At 43.4% G+C, this 18,720-nt stretch overlaps 1 protein-coding gene across 9 annotated transcripts in view; it reads left to right on the top strand.

The window, feature by feature from the left end:
- Window positions 1–18,720, top strand: part of EYA1 (EYA transcriptional coactivator and phosphatase 1) — a 145,187-nt gene that overhangs the window by 112,325 nt on the left and 14,142 nt on the right. For all 9 annotated transcript variants that reach the window (XM_039841854.1, XM_039841852.1, XM_039841850.1 and 6 more), the window contains 5 exons: window positions 11,395–11,453; window positions 11,564–11,724; window positions 12,336–12,450; window positions 12,579–12,700; window positions 16,517–16,617. In XM_039841854.1, the coding sequence (XP_039697788.1) occupies window positions 11,395–11,453; window positions 11,564–11,724; window positions 12,336–12,450; window positions 12,579–12,700; window positions 16,517–16,617 (558 nt within the window). The remainder of the gene's footprint in view (window positions 1–11,394; window positions 11,454–11,563; window positions 11,725–12,335; window positions 12,451–12,578; window positions 12,701–16,516; window positions 16,618–18,720) is intronic.

Below are 18,720 nucleotides of genomic sequence, written 5' to 3'. Positions count from 1 at the left end.
CCGGGGTTGAAAAAGTGAAGAAACCAATGACAGTGTAGCAGAGGACATCGCTTTGACAGGAGACAGAGAAGGCACTCCAGCGAGCCAAAGACAAACAAATGGTAAAAGCGGGGGCTGGGCCGGCTGGTCTGGCAGGAGCATGCCAACTGCAGTGGATGTGTGGGACAGACAGACAGACGTGACATTGGACAGGCAAGGTTCAGGCTCGTAACAGAGGTCCTTGAATGTTCTATCGCATTGGAATCTATTAAGCGCTTCTAATTTTTCAAAAGCATCTGTTGAATACTTTCTGGTTAAAAGAGACAGAAACAGAAGTGAAATATATTATCTGCCCGCTCCCCTCCCCCCCACCAAGAAGCTTATGCTGTATTTCCTGGGAGAGCAAAACCCACTTTGAGAAAAATGAACCCAAAGGCGATGCATAGGGGGTGTCGGAAGGACAGGAAGCGGGAAGAATTCCACTTTCCGGTCTCAGCTTTGTAAGCATTTCAGTTCCTTCACGGAGAGAAAATTATAGGGACACTCACCTGTACCCTCTCTCTCCGTCTCTTCCCCACGTTTATAAAGCATCTGCATCTCATTTATTTTTTGTGTGCTTGGTGCCCGGTATATAAATAGGCAGTCAGTCATTAAAGAATACAGAATGTATGTCCTATTTGTTTTCTAGAGTTATTGCCACAGTTACTACATAACATATATAATAGTAATGTTGTATCAATGGCATATAATATAGTATTTTTCCGAATAATATGTAAATAACCTAAACATGATTATTTGTTGCTTTAAAAATTAAATCATGAGAAAAGGGTGGGTTTTATAGGGAGTCTAAGTGTGGACAAAATCTTTCCCTTCGTTTTCTTTTCAGCCACTCACTCCTCCCCGTCCTCTGTTGACGCCCAGTGGTTTGGGGCACACTCCCCTGACCCCCAGTGGGAGGAAATTTATCAGACGGGACAGTTCACATCAAAGTAATAGAGCTTAACTAATTTCCCATTGCCTTAAGTCTTTGTCTTATAAAAAGATTCAAAAGGAATGATTTCAAGCAGTGGAGTTTCAGACCCACTGACACTTGGAAGAGAAGAGAACTTTCTAAGTAACCAAGTGCCCCTCAGAGGCCCTCCCCTCCCCAGGAAGGTCTGACAGTGGTGGGGAGGTGGTGATGGGACCTTCCTGCAGCTCACGGAGAACCTTTTTTTTTTGAGTGCCTATGTCCGGTTCCGCATACTTTTCTCTCCGGAGTCAGTAATAATCATATGGCAGAGGAAATGGAGAATTTTTATTAATTGATTAACTAAGGATGTTCTTCTGAGCCACACATTCTTTTATACAAAATGGAGTATTTCTTACCATTATAAAGTCGTCTGGCTGTTAACTAAGATTGATAAATTGATCTTCACTCCCCACCCCTGAAAAAAGAATCAGTTGAAAAGCCAAGTAAATTCAAATATTTCTTTGAAAATTGTATCGACCTACGGTTTGTGGTTAAATAAAGAAGAATCAGTAGACACGGAATGGTGATAAATTGGGAATTTCATTTGTTGCATATATTTTAAAGAAACTTCTTAAAATATCCATTCAATATTACAGCTTTCGTTCATTGTTTTATATATGATCAAAACAGGGCTATTCTGTGTAAATCGAAACTTATAGTTAAACAGTTCATGAATAAATTAGCATGTGATTCATTTTCTTCAAGTAGCAGTGAGGGTTACAGGAAAGTGAATGCAGAAAAGGTTAAAAGTTTTCCTGGTTTGGGTATTTTCCAGGTTTCTGGAAGCAAGTTTGCAATACAAAGAATGATTTTTATGAGACTGATTATTCACAGCAAGACAAAAGCTGATGTCACTATGAAAAATTCTTCCTTAGCAAATACTCTCAGCGGGAATAACAGATCTAAAAGAAAGGTGACAGGAGTTACAAAAAGCACTGTTGTCAGTGACAAATTATGTTCACAAAGTGATGAGCAAACCCATGGCAAACAAATCACTTCAGCAGTAAATCAAAGGCTTCTTCTTAAGAGCAGTCCTCACTCAACATCCAGAAGAATGACATGTTTGATGTGCACTGAGTTTTCTTTTTCTTTAAGGTTCTGAATTATTTTATCATTAGGTCGGTCTTTAATATTTTATCTTAATACTTTAAATTACATGATACAATTAAAAATATGCATAGTATCTTTATGATTCAATTGTATACTACAGTTTGACGTGTTATCAAACACTAATGCCTGACCCTTATTCATATTCCAAGGTGTGTAGCATCTTCACTTGTTCCTATACAAATTCGTAAAAGGCCACGTCTTCTTATGTTAGCAGAATCATAAATGAAGCCATGCGTTTGGGTGTAATAGCATGGGGTAGGGATGGAGAACACACTGAAATGGATCGTGTTATTGCGTAAATCATAACTTACTAGAAGATGGATCTTGTAGCATTAGATATCAGGTATTCACTGTATACTTTTTTTTAAAGGCAAGAAAATTATGTGTTGATATCATTAGGTCTAGTGTAATATAGGCCATAATTTTCAATTAAATTAACCCGTTTCTGTTAGAAACACAGCATTGAACCATTTTGAATAAGCTCATTTTGTTTTAAAAGCTTATTTTCAGTTGTCTCTGGCTTTCTTTAGTAAGACTTTCTTTTCTTCACCCCAAGGTTGAGAGTGTGGATAAAGACAAAAATATTTAGCATAATCATGTGGTAAGAAGGTATTCATCGTGAGAAAGAAGGCTCCCCAAGCAGAGTCCACGTGACATCATACTTAGTGACCGAGCACCGCTCACTAGAAGGAGCTAGCTTCACGTAATGCCTTCGGAATTATCTGAGCAACAGGCTAAAGTGGCATTATCCTGACATCTTATTTTCGATGAGCACATTTTAAAAGGAATTACTATTATAAGAAAATACTAAAAATTTTAGAACACGTTTTCCATTTTAATTATTAGTAATAAGCTTAAGAGTCTATAAAAGTTTTATTTAGTGTTTTTAAATATTTACCGTAACTTCGTGCCTAGATGAATACATAGCTCAAGCAGTTCGTTCTATCTTTTGCCTGAATAGGCCATCTTCAGGTACTTTCATAAAGATTTTATTCTCTAAAGATTTTACGAATATTCATCTAAACAGAATCAGATTGAAATAGCTAATATCTTGCCTTTGTTGAAACTGCTGTTATTCAGATCTTGGGTTTTGAATACAAGTACCAATGTTTTCCCCGTATAAACATAACTCTAGTAAAATCTCTCTCTCATTTAGATGATCCCTACAGCGTATTGTAACATTAAATATATTAAAATACTGCTTTGTAAGTAAAAAATAATAATTAAAAGCAGTGTGTGTCTCCACAAGTTTCATCTTATTACCAAATCTCAAACATAAATGTTAAAACTCCCCTTATAAGTTTCCGAGATTTGAAAATTTTCTGCCTGTGGTCCTCTATAGTTGTGTCATCCTATCCTTATCAAAACAGGGGTCCACAAGTAAGGACTTATGATCCGTGTCAGCGCCATTGCTATGCAGAGTAGGTAGTTTAGAGTGGGAAGTTAAAGTGAAATGGTCCAGGTGTGTTTTAATTCGTTAACTTGAACTGCCCCGAATTGTCAAACAGAACGAATGAGGCTAATTTCAAAAACTCCCTTTTGCCCTCATCTCCGGGGCCTGAGCCAGGGGAGACTCTACACTCTTTTCTTCTGCGAGGAAGCACTGTGGCGGGGAGCCAGAGGCCATCGAAGGTCACAAGGTGTGCCCCAGGTAGGCATGACGGTCCTGCCGGCCCAGCCGAGCACCGCAGTCGAGGGGCTGTGAACCGCACCCCCGGCCTTTGCACGGGGCCTGCGCTGCGGGCTTGCCGCCAGTCCGTAGTGCTGGGCATGAGGGGAGGGCAGGGCAGGACATAAGCTCCTCACTCCGTCTGCTTGCAAGTGCAGTGAGGGCTGAGACGCATCTTTAGGACGCATATTGTAATGATATTATTCTACGTCAGTCAGCGCGTTGATGGAACAGTCTCTGTTTTGCAGAGAGAAATATGCAAGTAAAAATATGGTTTCTGCAAATGTACTAACTCATGGACAGAATTTCTTAACCACAGAGGCTGATGTATTGAATCTGTCAGTGAATTCGAAGCAAAATTCTTCATATCTTTTCCCATCAAATGGCTTGTTTCTTGACTCCCCATCTCCCCCTACACAGAACTTCTGAATCACAGACGGTCTCTCGGGATGACCCATTTTACCTTATTTTTCCAAAGAAGTTATAAAAATATCTAGGGAGTCAGGAGTTATTTCCAAAAGCTGTTATGGAAATCACTCCCCCTTCAAACATGTCACTCAAATACTGGTCACTCTGTAATGCCACCTGTCCAGTATAGATTTTCTGTGAATAAAAGAGGGTAATGCGGGCAGATCCACAAGGGGGTGTCTTTTTTCCCCCCTTTTTCTTTTTAAAGCACTGCTGATCACTTGTCACAGCCCGGACAATCCGTGTGACTTTGTCTCAACAGTACTAGAAATACTCCTGTATTCTGCATAATTAAGAATTTTTTTTTTTTTTTTGTCGTTGAGGAAAATTTTCCAGTAACTTGTAGATGTCTAAGGTGTCGAGCAAGTATCTATATTATTCAGTGGGGCGGTCAGAGCAAGGCCTATAATTGCTTGATGACAGATAGGAGCGGGCAGAACCCAACCCTGCCTTGCCAACTCCAGCTGGTCTCAATAGACACACTGATTTAGAGACACAAAGAAAATAGCTCATTCTCTACTGACTCCTTTTTCCTTCCATTTCGACTTTGTAAAGGAAAGTATTGAAACAATTAGTTGGCAGTACGGTGTTAACTTTCTCGTGGTAAATTTGGAAAATGGAGCAAATATAGCCTCGCTCAGCAGAATGTGGGCCTGGGTAACTCAACTGCTCCCAAGGCGTGTTCGTAACATTTTCATATTGTTCTCTCTCGTAACGTGCAGCCAGCCTCGAGGTCCGCTTAGAGTCTGTTTACTCAAAGACTTCCAGTTTTCTTGGAGTTTATATTTCTAGTGTCGCGTTCAGAGGTACAGCGCCTCAACATGCTGGCTGTTACGTCACTGTGCTTGGCGCAGATAGTAAGACCCATTGTAACTGTCTTAATTCTTTTTATTAATTTTCCTAAACTAACTTGAACGTTAGGGTATATTTTTATATAATTATGGCACAAGCGAAAGTCTTGAGGGAAAAGTACAGCCACTACAATATCAAAACAGAATAAATATTTGCAGAAAAATTCTGCCATAACTTAATATTTTGCATATGAGCCCCTATACGAAATCAAAGTTATTCCTACGTTTGGTGCAGAAGAATGTGTCTGTGGCCCAGCCCGGGACGGCCAGAGATGACGATGGATCAGACAAAGGTCGGCTTGAGCGGCAGTGCCAAGAATAACGACAGAAGGGACCAAAAAGGCAGAACAGCAGTACGCCCAGAGTCCCGAAAGCGAGCTTGCCCGGCCGCACGCCTGCGAAGGCGCCCGTGCGGCTCTCTTCCTGCCCCCAGCAGCAGAGCGGCCTGCAGCCGTGACACGCGTGGCCGTCCTGCCCAGCCACCCGCGGGGGCATCTGCCAGTCCAGCCCCGCGAGCGCTCGGCGGTCTGCGGGTGGGGCCGGTCGTCAGCGGAGCGCGATGCTTTTGCTTTGCTCCTCCGTGAAGCGCAGGCCGTGGAACAGGCCGTGCGGCGGGGGAGGGTAAACCCCGGTCGTTGGGTTTGTGGCGTTTATCTGAAACATGATTGTAGGAGGCTGTCACGGAGAATGAGGTTTGCAGGCGGCGCAGGGCTCGGGCCGGCGCCTCCCTGGTGGGGCCGTTCACCCTCCTTCAGCTCCTCTGCCGCGACTGTGGCTGTGGCCGAGGCCTCGTTCCCGAGCCTCCAACCTCCTACCTGGACCCACTGCAACAAAGTCATGCTAATTCCTACGCTCTCAGCACCTGCGGTGGCTCTCTGTACCTGCCACCCCTGGCAAAGACCCCCTTACCACGGGGGCTCCCCTTCCGGACCATGCACCCCTGAAGGGGCCATAAGGCCGGTGGCGAGGCGAAGGTCGGGCTCGTGCTGGAGGACGAGGGGCTCGCACCCAACTCCAGGCACAGGGAGGACTGCGGCCCGTGGAGGGGCCGACACCCATTGCAGCCAGAGTCCCCTAGGCTCGTCAACTGAAAAGCCACGAAGGATCTAGGTCGAGGCCACCCCACGGAGCGGGCAGTTGTCACACCGCGAAACAGGGGGAGCCCAGAAAGAAACAGTGAATCGGGGTCAGACCCAGTGTCTTGGTACTTACGTTATTTAACTTTCCTGCGTCTTCATTTTTCACCTGTAAAATGGGTTATAACATTTAATATGATTTTGTTTTCATCACAAATTAGTAACATAATTTAACAGAAAAGTGGGGTCTGTCTGAGGGAGAAGCCGTGTGTCAGAAAGGACTCTGACCGAAGTGGCTCGCCATGTCTTGGGAGAAGGAGGACTGTGCTCATCAGAGGACATCAAGGGCCAGTGCGTGTGGAGTATCAGGTGCTTTGAGACTTCCGGACAGGGAGGGCCCAACCTCAGGATGGGAGCAGCGGGCTGAACGCTTCAGCGACACATTTTTCCGAGTGAGGGATCCGTCGCAGCTTTGCCAGTTCGTGCCATGGGGGTGTTTGGGAAAATGTTTAAACAACAGTGTTAAGTGTATATTCCTCTACTAGTGACTTGGCATGGAGCCTTCTTGCAAAAAAAAAAAAAAGTTGCTGATTTTTGACATCCGCTTTGGAAGGCAGTTAACAGAAAATAACTCTCTTCTTGCCTTTGAGCCCGATCCAGCCCCGAGCCCAGGTCTCGTACCTGTGATTTGAGGGGCAAAGGACTCTGTCCTCAAGAGCCACCTCTCTCACAGAGTTCCTTTGCGGCTCGGAGTCGGGGTATCTTTTAGAGGGAAGGATGGCTGGCCCAGTAAGTGCCACCTTCCCCGACTCCACAGCCATCAGGAGCAGAGGTCCAGATTGGCATTCGGGGACCACAAAGCTCTGCTGTCGCCATGGCCTCGGTGAGTGTGAACCACCTCTAGTCTAGTCGTCTGCCGGTTCTCTCCGACTGCTTGCACCACAAAAGCAACCAGGATAAATGGTGGGCCCTGCCGTCCCTCTTTGATCTAGCAAAATGTACTTTTAGTTTTTCAGACCTCTGCTACCCTCTTGGACTAAATAGAGTTGAGCCATTCAGCAAGATGATGTCCCTTTGGGCTCTGCAGCATTTAGCACAACTGTCATTTGTCACCTGTATATTTAGTTATTAACTTCTGTCTTCCCCGCTGAACTCTTAAGTACCTTGAGGGCAAGGACTCATAACTTGATCCAACCTCCAAAGCCAGCTCCTCGCTGTCACCTGTCACCCCTACAGAACTCCCCCCTCCCCGCTCCTGACTCCTCTCCTTGCTCCTCCCCCCTCCTGCCACCTGTGAGGCTTGCTTGCCTCAGGGCCTTTGCACTTGCTCTTTCCTTGGCCTGCAAGGCTCTTTCCCTAGACGCCCACCGCCCACGTAGCACTGATTATTTCCCTCGCCTGCTATATTTTTTCTCCTTAGCAGTTACCACTATCTGACATATTGTACATTGTGCATATTTTCTTGTTTGGGTGTCTGTCCCACTAGAATCTTAGTTCCAAAATGGGGAGGATCTTTGTTCAACGGTGTATCCTTAGCATCTAGAAAAGCACCTAGAACAGAGCAGCCCCTTAATAAATAAATTCATTCAGACTCGTGAAGGACCACCTTTCTAAGCAAAGGCACCCATTGTCTAGCTCAGATGGGTGTTGAGTGCAAAATCTGCCAGCAAATCCAAAGGAGTTACTTCTTCTATCCCAAGTGGGGCCCCAGGCCAGACACCCAAACATGTTAGGGGTCCCTTCGGCATCTCAAGCCTCCACAGGACAGATTAATGCATGAAACACACTTACCTGGTTGAGGGTGGTGGCCCTTACGTGTGAGTGCTGTCCTCGGACTCAGGTTCTAGAATGACTTGAACTCCGTAAAACCCTATCATGTAATTTTTGAAAGTTTATTTCAAGAGTACATTTTCAGCATAGTCAATCTTTGGAATCGGAACTTATTTTCCCATGGAATTTAGTATGTTCTGCATTGTGTATCAAGCACCAAGTAGGGTTTTTAGGACTGTGTGTGGCATCTGAAGAGATGAAGACGCTTCCATTCTCGTCTTCTGCGTCTGTACATTCTTCCTTGAAGCTTGGCGGTGGTTCCAGTGGGTCAAGCCCCTTCTGCTCCCTGCCACCCGCCGACCAGTTATCTGATTTGCTGGGTTTAAAACAAATGTGGCAACTAAAAAACAACCAAGTCCAGAAAGCAAAAATGAAAACCTAAAATTAGACTTTTCAGACAGACAAAAAGCGAGATGCCTTCTTCAGAGTCAGGGAGGGGAGCCTCCATCCCTGTGGAGGAGACAGAATTTCAGGCTGTCAGAATGTAAGGACCTGCGGTTTCTCATCTGAATGGATGCACCTGGCACACGTTCACACACGACTCAGCTCTGCTGTGAAATATTTCAGTATCTTCACAGTCTCCATTTTTTGAGAAATTAAATTGTTAGTAGGACAGCATCAAGACAGTAATATCAGTTTCTCATTAAAAATTTTTAAGAACACACGCAGCTTATTTCCCAAAAACGTTTTCCCAACACATTTATACCGTTATTTGTAAACTCATGCAAAGACTTATAGGTAATGAACCTTCAGCACATATCTCATCGATTCAAAATTTGTGCAGTATGTATTTTTTTTATTGTTAAGTGAGCAACAATTCCAAAACACACTTTACACACATATTCATGGCTTTTTTAAAGTTCCAGAGGTGCTAATTAGACCCTTTAAAAATGCTTTTGATTTTTTGCCTATTGTCATTATAATCATTCTACAGAAGTTCTCCAGATAGAGGAGGAGGATTTCCTTGTTGCCACCACACCCGACTTTGCTTTAATCAGATCACTGTGAAGTGAGTTTTGTATCTGCAGAAAGAACCTTGAAGCCGTTGACACTTAATTAGCACTGAGCAAGACACTGAACTAGACTTGGAGTGAGGGCATCAGCCTGGGGACAGAAAGTCTCAAATGGAGCTAGCAGGACAAAACAAACACAGGATGTGGGAGGACAGCGGCAACAATGGAGTCATTAAGGCCATTGGCCATCAGTTAGGTAACTGACCCCGCAGCCTTAACGGGCATTTACAACTGATTCGTTTAAGAAAAGCCTCTTAACATCCTACTTTTCCAAAGAATTCCCACGCCGCCGCCGCCCCCCCCCCCCCCCCCCCCCCCGCCTTGTAAACTTCATAAAGGTAGGATCGACTCTCCGGATTAAATTCTTTAACTTCCCTTTTTCCTTTAGTCAACTGTTCTTCCTCCCAAGATCCACCCCGCCCCTGCCCCATCCCCCACCCCGCAAAAAACAAACAAACAAACAAAAAAAACGCTGTGGCTTTTTGGTTTTGATTGTTTGGGGGAGGTTTTTTGAGGTACACCTTTTTTTTAACACTAACCAGGCCCCCTAAAAGAATCATTTACCAACAACATAAAAATTGTATCTCTGACTAAATTCAGAAACTCCTACTCATGATTTAGTAACTCCGTAAACCCAGACATAAGTAAGCACGTTGTCGGAAAAACTCGACTAGCGTTCAACTTCTGTAGGACGACTGAATGAGTAACTGAGACATCCCCAGACACGCTCGCCAGGAACGACCTGTTCTTAAAACGTGAAATGCAGAGTCCACAGGCAAGGCCTCCCGGACTGACTTTTCCCTTTTTCTTATCTGAGGTTATGGACCTCAGGGGAGTGGGCAGGGTTACAAGGTCAAAGTCTTTTCCTCCTCAGAACTCGCTGCTTGCTGGGAGAGGGTCGCCTGGAATAGACGTGCTTTAGAGAAGAGGTTGGAGGGGGTCAGGATTTTGATTCTGTTAAGCAACAGCTGGTTTGAGTTTCTCTCCACTTTAGTCTCCCGCTCCCTTCCTCACAAATCCAGGGAGAGAAAAGAATTTGTTCAGAAGGAGCCGGCAACATAAAATACACCTAGTCCTGTGGTGCTTTACGGACGTCATCTTTGCTACAAACTGAACGTGAAGCACTATAGGCGGAGGCTAGATTTTATAAAATGAACTATACGGGAAATACGACCAACGCTTTAGTCAGGAGGACCTTTTAGAATGTGGGATGTGTACTTGGAAATGTCTTTTAATAGTATTTTCTAACTAAAACTTTTTAATGGAAATAAGTATAAGAAAGACCTCCGGGGTCTTTGGAGCCTGACTCCAAGGAGGAGTCGTGACAGATGTTAAAGCATGCCAAGTGTGCGTTTCCTGTTTCTGGACTGGCGACCATGTCTGTCTCCAAGTGGATGTGCCTTCCGTTGTGCGACAGATGTCTGCTCAGTTCTGCTTTACTCAGTTCTGTGAGATCCGCCCGTGCCACAACTCTGCCGGGGGCCAGGGACACGGCATTTAGATACAGGGTGCTCAGGGGCTAACAGGTGCATGAACGTGAACTCGGTCTAGTATGGCTTTAACCCACAACGACGGCTGCCTCTTCCAAACAGTTTACACCTGATGAAAATCAGGTCTGCTCAAATAACAGTGTTCTATGACAAATTCATAAGTCCAGTACTTAAAATGAATATGTAATAATAGGGAAAGAATTAAAGTAAAAAATAATAAACACTGCATGATTTGATTTTTTTTATTTAGGTTTTGAAGTCTCTAATGCCTTTTTCCTCATCCTACACACAGACACACACACACACACACACACACACACAGCATGAGCGAAAGAGAGAGACAGAGAGACAGAGAGACTCACATCTCTCAAATCAATGGCAAACCAGTAACAGATTTTTCGTCTGGGCTCAGCACAGTGGCCTCAGGCTGTGTTGGTGTGTGGCTCACAGCAATCAGAGGTCATAATTTCATTGGCAGTTGGCATCGGGTTTAATTTTTCTAGCATGTTACATTTACCGAAATGTCTGGTTTCGGTTATGCGTAGGCATCCACTGAACCAGCTTTGAGCAGCATGTCTTCAGGTACCTGAGGTTTATGGAACACATATGCTAATTGTTTTCAATCACTTTCCTTTCTAAACACAAAAATGTGTTTTCTGAAGCTGGATAACAGTAGTTCTTAATGACATTGCTGGTTTCTTACGTTGAAAGAGGACCTGAAGTAGGTAAAGATGTCAATTTAACAAGACTGCCACCTACTGATTGGCATAGTTGGAAAACAGTCCAATTAGTTTCGGGGTTTTTTAAATAGCCATGTTTTTTAAATAGCGGTTTAAAAAAAAAAAAAAGTAAATGCCTTTTGAAAATTGACGTGTATCATTTTAATTGCATTTTAGGAATGTGACCAAGTTCATATAGATGACGTCTCTTCAGATGATAATGGTCAGGACCTAAGGTGAGCACACAGAAGTGTACAGTGACTGTCTCCATTTTATAGTTTAATTGCTCAACTAATTTAGATGAACTCTGTGTGGTTAACTTTGGGCTTTTCTTGCATCTAAATAGCACGTATAACTTTGGAACAGATGGCTTTCCAGCTGCAGCTACCAGCGCTAACTTATGCTTAGCAACCGGCGTGCGGGGCGGTGTGGACTGGATGAGGAAGCTGGCTTTCCGCTACAGACGAGTGAAGGAGATCTACAATACCTACAAAAACAATGTCGGAGGCAAGTGACTCACCCATATCTCCCTGGGGTAATGAAGATGATCTGAAGTTCTCAGAGTACCGCCCACTTTTTTGGACATAGTAGCTTTTTTCGAACAGTTTTGTTGAATCAGTGATTATTCTGCTGTGATTCAATGATAAAAATATTAGCCTAGAGCTGCTGCCCCGGGGAGACTCGTCTAGTCCTGGCTCCGTAACCTAACCGGAGTGGCGGGACCCGGAGTAAGTTTCTTGGGCTCCCTGACGTCCAGTAACAAGGGATCCACAGCCCTGGCCCAAATGGCTAGATGGCTTGTCCAGCTCCTTCTACCAGGCGGACGCTTGTATGAGTTTGGATCTCTTTAGTGTCGTTCAAAACGGCTTTAGCACAGAAGGGAATGTATTGGCTCGATGACGAAGGGCTGCCTTTAACCAGAAGAGGGGATGCTAGGAACGCACACTCGATAGACGCTTCCTAGTGCTAAGTAGAGATTCGTCGAACGGATGCTAACGTGTGACAAGTGACGGGGCGTACGACAGAGGGGTAGTGGTAGTAGCACTACATGTTTGTTATTCACAGAGTGGAACAGACACGTTGTTAAGGCAGTCGTTCGTGTGCGTTTGAACCCACAGGCCTGCTCGGTCCGGCCAAGAGGGAAGCCTGGCTGCAGCTGAGGGCCGAGATCGAAGCCCTGACGGACTCCTGGCTGACGCTGGCCCTGAAGGCGCTCACGCTCATCCACTCGCGGTACGCGCCCCCGAGTCGCTTCACGGTGCCTTTGCCGGACAGTGAGCTTTGCTCGTGCTTATTCGTTTTGGAGATTTATTTTTCAACAGTCTTTTTTTTTTTTTTTTTTTATCTTTCCATTCTCTTAGGACAAACTGTGTGAATATTTTAGTAACAACTACTCAGCTCATCCCGGCATTGGCAAAAGTCCTGCTCTATGGACTAGGAATCGTATTTCCCATAGAAAACATTTACAGTGCAACTAAAATAGGTGAGCTGCTTTTGTTTCCATCGTTTTGCGATTGACTCTTCTCCTTCAGGCTGGTGCAAATGAAAGGCAGTAAATTAGGCTTTCTCGTTTTCAGAATGCTGGATATCAGAAAACGAGAAGAATAATTTAACCAATTTTAGTGTCGAAATTGGCTTTAGACATCAAGGGGTATAGAAATCATAATCCACATTTTTATTCGGAAATTTTCACTTTACCGGCTAACATTAAGACCTATGCATTTTAGCTGTGGTCAACTTAGCATCAATTCTGGATCATCTTATTTTTTCTTAGGCAACCTCAACAAAAATAGCTTATAAGCCAAAACAAATAGTAGTGTAGAGATATACAAAGTAGAAATGAAACCTCTAATAACTGTTTCTTTAAATTGTTGCTGCAACTGGGCTGTTTTTTTGCCTTTTTTTTTTTTTTTGCTTTATTTTGATTCAACGTGTATAAACAATTAACTTCCCATTTTTGTTATGGGGATACAAAAAAATTAAGTTCTCGCAAGAAGGCAACATAGCTGGAAAAAGGAGACTAATGTGAAATTTAGTTAGAACTAAACTAAGAAAGAAGAAAAGTGGGGTAAAAAGAAGGCATAGCTCTTGTTCTTAGAGAATTCACTCTCCAGCAGGGGAAGCAGACATCTAAATAACTGTAATATAAATGTATAAGTGAGCATCTATCGAATATTTATGAGATGCCTAGAATAATATTATGCATTTTACATATTAAAGATCAATCTTCACAACCTTTCCATTTTCCAAATGAGGAAACTAAAGCTTAGAGACTTAATTGTTTGAGCGAATAGGTACAAACGAGGTCTCTTTGATTCCAAGGTCCAGCCACCCTACGGTGTCCTACCACTAAGTGCCTGAATGCACTTCAAGGAGGAAGCATTCACTTCCACCCGGGAGGAGGTGGGGGGCAAGTGTCAGTGACAGCTAAAGGGAAGAGGTGACATCTGAGCTGGGTATAGAAGGGTCATTCCTCGTTTACTAGGCAGCCGGGCTAATGAGAGCCAAGGGACAGAGAAAACATTGCCTTCTGAGGGACCTGTGCGTGGTTCTGGTTACCAATGTGCAGTGCTCACGGAAAGCTGAAGCTGGAGAGACAGAGTTGAGTCTGGCATAAGTGGCCTTGTGTGTCACCCTGATGTTATTTTAGCAAGTTCTGTGGGCGGGGGGAGGAGTATCCTGGTAGCAGGGAAGAAGGCTATTTTTGGCTGCCCATCTCTGAAGAAAAAGGGGCAAAAATGGAATCCCTGTAGATCTAACTCTCCATCTGACTACACTTTTATACTTCCTCAAAGCACTTACTAAATCATCACTAAAAAACTACTTATATAATTATTTGTTCAATCTCACTTCCCCACCAGCCAATAACACCCTTGATAGTTGGGTCTGTCTGTCTCGTTCATCATTGTAGCTATAATGCCCAGCACATAGTAGGTGCTCAGGAAGGTTTGTTGAATGAAAGGTATGAATTTGTTTATTGTGAAGAAGGCTGGCACAGAGGTTTCTTTTAGGCAACTGGGTCGGTGGTGACACTATTAACTGATGGGGAAATCAGGTTTGATTGGAAAGATAAGGGTTTGTTCTTATCAATGTTGAATTTGAAGAGCCTGTGGGATGTTCAGATAGCTCTGTGAAGTTGAAATTGTTGGAGTTTGAGAATGACTGATGACTCCTGAGAAGGGCCAAACACAGAATCCAGGAAAACTCTTATAAAAAAAAAAAAAAAAGGAATGTATCAAATAGAATTCCTAGCAGCCTGATAAAATGAAAATTTTTATCAGTTTACACCGAGTCAGGTGTTTATCCTCTATAGAGAGAGCTGCATTTTGTTTTGTAAACAAGGGTCTCAGGGAAAGCTTTATCGGCACATGAGAGTCAGAACAAATTCCAAAGAACCACATAGGACAGAGGGGACAGTGCCTAACTTCCCAGAAGGACAGAGCGAGTAGATTGCACATCATGCACACTGAACTTTCATCCCAAAGAAATGAAAATATTAGGATGATAGGAAATCACACTAGCAATCCAGTATTTTTTAATGGGCATTTTGTTTGTAATATTTGACTTCAGTTTTTTTTCAGCACAGAATAAAAATTAGAATTAAAAAATATGTGGTGTTAGAAATTATCTCACAACCAATGGTAGGATACTTTTCTATATTTTTAATAAGAAAAGTAAAGATTTAAACTCCTATACTTAGTGCTCATTTTGCCATACAATGAGATATAATTTGGGGATCAACGCAGAAAACTTAGGAATTTTCCTTTTAGGCAAAAAGGCAGAGTCGTAGGAGGAAATGACTGGTATCTCATGTAGCAGAGCTATGATGTCCTTTCAACAAAATGGATTTATCAAAATGAAAACTTCAAATAAGACTTCAAATCAGCTTCTAAAAGTCAGCTTCAAGTTTTTAATCTTTATTGTGCAAAATGTCTCTTGACCCAAAATTTACAATGAAGCCTATAGGAGATAGTGTACAGGTGAGATGTTATCCACCACAGCTTCACCTTAAAAAAACATCGAGTTTACCTTCCGTTTTCCATGAAAGGGAAACCTTACAAAAACACATTAACATTTCCCTCTAAGGGAAAAAAAAGTCTCATGACATCCAAGTTTGGGGTTGTATATTTTTGCAGTGAAAACTATACTTTGTATTTGTTTCTGAAAGTGTTTTAATATTTCACAGTTTAGTGGGCAACTAAATAAGCATTGAAATTACATCCTTTGAATAAGGCTGGCCCTATTTTGTTCTGTCAGATGCAAACTAGAGATTTTAGTGCAAAATACAAATATAAAGCAGACATTTGTTTAAGCAAACAAGCAATTTGTTCGTGTGTGTATCTGATCCTTATTTGAAAGAGATGCAGCCCTCGCTCAGCCATTCACATTTGAAAACTATAAACTGCCCCATTGTCCATTAAAATGACCCTGTTGGCAGCCCAGGACGTGGAACGCCAGCTTCTCCTCCAAGCGACAATGGCTGCATTAACCCAGGGATGTGCTGACAGCGTAGCCACCATGGGAGCCCAGACCAAGTCTTGACATGGGAAAGATAATAGATAGATAAAGGGATTCTGTTACCTTTACCCGCTTTTCCTCTAGGAAAGCACTTTATTGAACATTCAATGCCTGGGTAAGGCAAGCGTGAGCTCCCTGCAGCGCCCCAAATTACCTGATGTTGATTTCAGAAACAGGTTCACAGGAATATTTCAGGTAAACACATTAGGCTTTGATGGTCTTTAAGTCAAATAGAATCCCAACCTAAAAAGGAAGGGATAATCTCATCCCAGTGTTCGATTTCTCCATTTCGTTTATCCTTCTCAGTAGCCTTTGAATCAGACATTATTTTCAGAGTTTGATATATCATGAAACATTTTAAAAATCAAATTAAAATATGTTGCCAGAATTGCATATCTTTGTTTAATCTCAGCTTATAGGGGGAAAAGTACTACTGCAAGACAGCACTTTTTCCCCCAAGTGCTATACTGTGATTGACTAACCTGCTTTTTTGATAAGTGAATCCCTGGGCAAAGAGTACTAAAATGGTCAGTTTCCAAGGGATGGGACTCCACTTGGGTAATTAATTCACAGTCTTCAAATCATCGCACTGTTGCACGTGCCGCCTAAATGGCACATAAAAGTGCTTTTCTAGTTCACACAAGTAGGCGAGCGTTGAGTCAGAAGTATGAAAAAGAAAAGCACTTTCTATAAAAAGTTCAAGTGCCACCGCACCGAGTTTACATTTTTTCAAAGACTTTAAAAGACTTTACATTTTTTCTAATTTATTTTTGTTCACCAGGAAAGGAGAGCTGTTTTGAGAGGATAATTCAAAGGTTCGGAAGGAAAGTGGTATATGTGGTCATAGGCGACGGCGTGGAGGAGGAGCAAGCAGCCAAAAAGGTAAGAGCTCTCGCTGGCGCGTCTCGTCCTCGAAATCCTGCTCACCAGATGGTTCACACAAGCTCTGTTCCTGTGAGACAGGTCGTGGATGTGCTCAGAACCCTAAGCCCTGAGAAGGGGCCATGTAGAGTGAGACACGAAGAGATCCTTTCGAAGGGCGGCGTACGTAAGCTCAGGGGTCGTGATCGGCGGATCTTCGTAGGATGAGGACTTCGGTCTGTTGTGGGGGAGCAGGAAAGAAGGCGGGTGCTGGAGCCACCCCCCAGAACAGGCAGCACACGCACTGCGCTCACGCCCCTTTCTGCACCCACGGTGGACACTGCCGTGTGATTGCAACCTTGTCACGTGAGCCTGGATGCAACCTAAGACCCTTCCAAACATCATTTCAGGGAGGCTCTACCAGTCGGTCAGAGCCGGCTTGCAAAACTATTTGCAGCCCTAGAGTACAGTGCCTTCTTTTGATCATGAGGTCGCCACCTTGCCCCGAGACACTGGGAAAGGGGGAAGGGAGTGGACCCAACTATGGGTGGCCTGAGTCCCAGTTTGCCCATCATCCTTCTTTATATTCTTCTGCATCCCTTCAAGTATAATTCTGTCCTTGCCCTTTGCAAAAGCTTTCTCATTGATGTATTTTATTGCAGTTTAGAGAGGAGGAAGGAGGGGGACCACAGCCTGGGTCTTCGCAATCCAGTAACTAGCTGCCTTTCCAATCTTTTCCACTCCACTCCTCATCCTGCAGTCGGTCACACGAGTCGCTTGCCTTCCTGTGGCCACGCCTGCCACTTCTTCTCTGAGGTCGCCTCTGCTGAGAATGACCTTTTTCTCCAATGTCCTACTGTTTTTATCTTACTTACATTTCAAAATCCAGTTCATATGCCACCTTTTCTATTTCTCCTGCTTTTAAGAGCTCAGTTATAGTGGCACTTATTTACACTTTAATTGGAGAAGTTGTTGTAAAGGGCTTGGATGCTTGAGCCAGACAGGCTGGGATCGAATTATAACTCCACCACTTAGTAGTTCTGTGACTTCGAACAAGTTACTTAACTCTTTCTCTTTCCTTACCTGTAAGTGAGGATAATAGCAGCACCTCGTTCATTGGGATATTTTAAAGATTTGATTTAATTGAGATATGTAAAACCCATAAAAGAGAGGCTGATACGTATAAAGTGTGCAGGAAATGGTAGCCATTGTTTTTATTTGTGTATGTGCCTGTTTTCGGCAGTAAAGTGTGAGCTGCAGAAAGGTTGGGAGCTTATTTTGCTTGTTTTTTCATTTGAGACTCTGTCTTTGAAATATTTTATGATGCCCTAAATCTTGGCACAGTCGTACTCTAAATATTTCTTAAATTGAAGAGCATTAAATATTTTATGAGATTGACCAATAGGACAATTTTCCCTTCCCCACATACTCACTCATAGAAATCACTATACGTTTCCATAAAAGATGCAACAACTCAGTTCTTCTGGAACATTCTAGTAAATGCCAAAAATGGTATATAAAGTCATCAGAATGTAGATGCAGCATAAGCATGACACAGGGTCAGCCTTCTTAGAGTCTAAAGATGACCTAATTCACCTTCAGTGCCTGTGAATTCCAGTAAAAACTTAGAAGCTGACCTCAGTTCTTTAAATAATAGATTATTTCACTTACACCTACAGAAACACAGTGTGCCCGGGAGTCTATGCTCCCGAGTGTGGTCAGTAGTGGTGGGAACCCACACACACCTCAGCTCCAGGGGACCTTGATGCTAAGCAGTATTTGTCACTTAAGCACTAGTTCTGACATTCCAACTTCACCAATGGCCAACCACCATTGTCATCAGGTACATCTGTCAGCCCTTTGGGCTGTCTTCATAAAATGAAGTCTTTCCCTGACTAAATTTAGAATATCCAAAACTCAGCCCTGCCTGGAGAGTTAGAGAATGTTTGGTGGGAGTCCAGATTCAAGTCTTTTTCCTGGGAACGCTTCTGGAACCCCTTCGCCATTCCCGGGCAGGACCTCCTAGGGGCTGGAGGGACATGGGAGTGATTTGCACCTCCAAGCAGCGTGGAACTGAAGAGCAGCATTTCATGCCAAAATGGCTCAGTGCCGAAGGCGTGAATC

Source organism: Pteropus medius, unplaced genomic scaffold (genome assembly GCF_902729225.1).
Source record: "Pteropus medius unplaced genomic scaffold, Ma_sr-lr_union100, whole genome shotgun sequence".
Lineage (NCBI taxonomy): Eukaryota > Metazoa > Chordata > Mammalia > Chiroptera > Pteropodidae > Pteropus > Pteropus medius.
The sequence above is the reverse complement of the archived record's forward strand: the minus strand, read 5'-3'. Positions and strand labels throughout refer to the sequence as shown.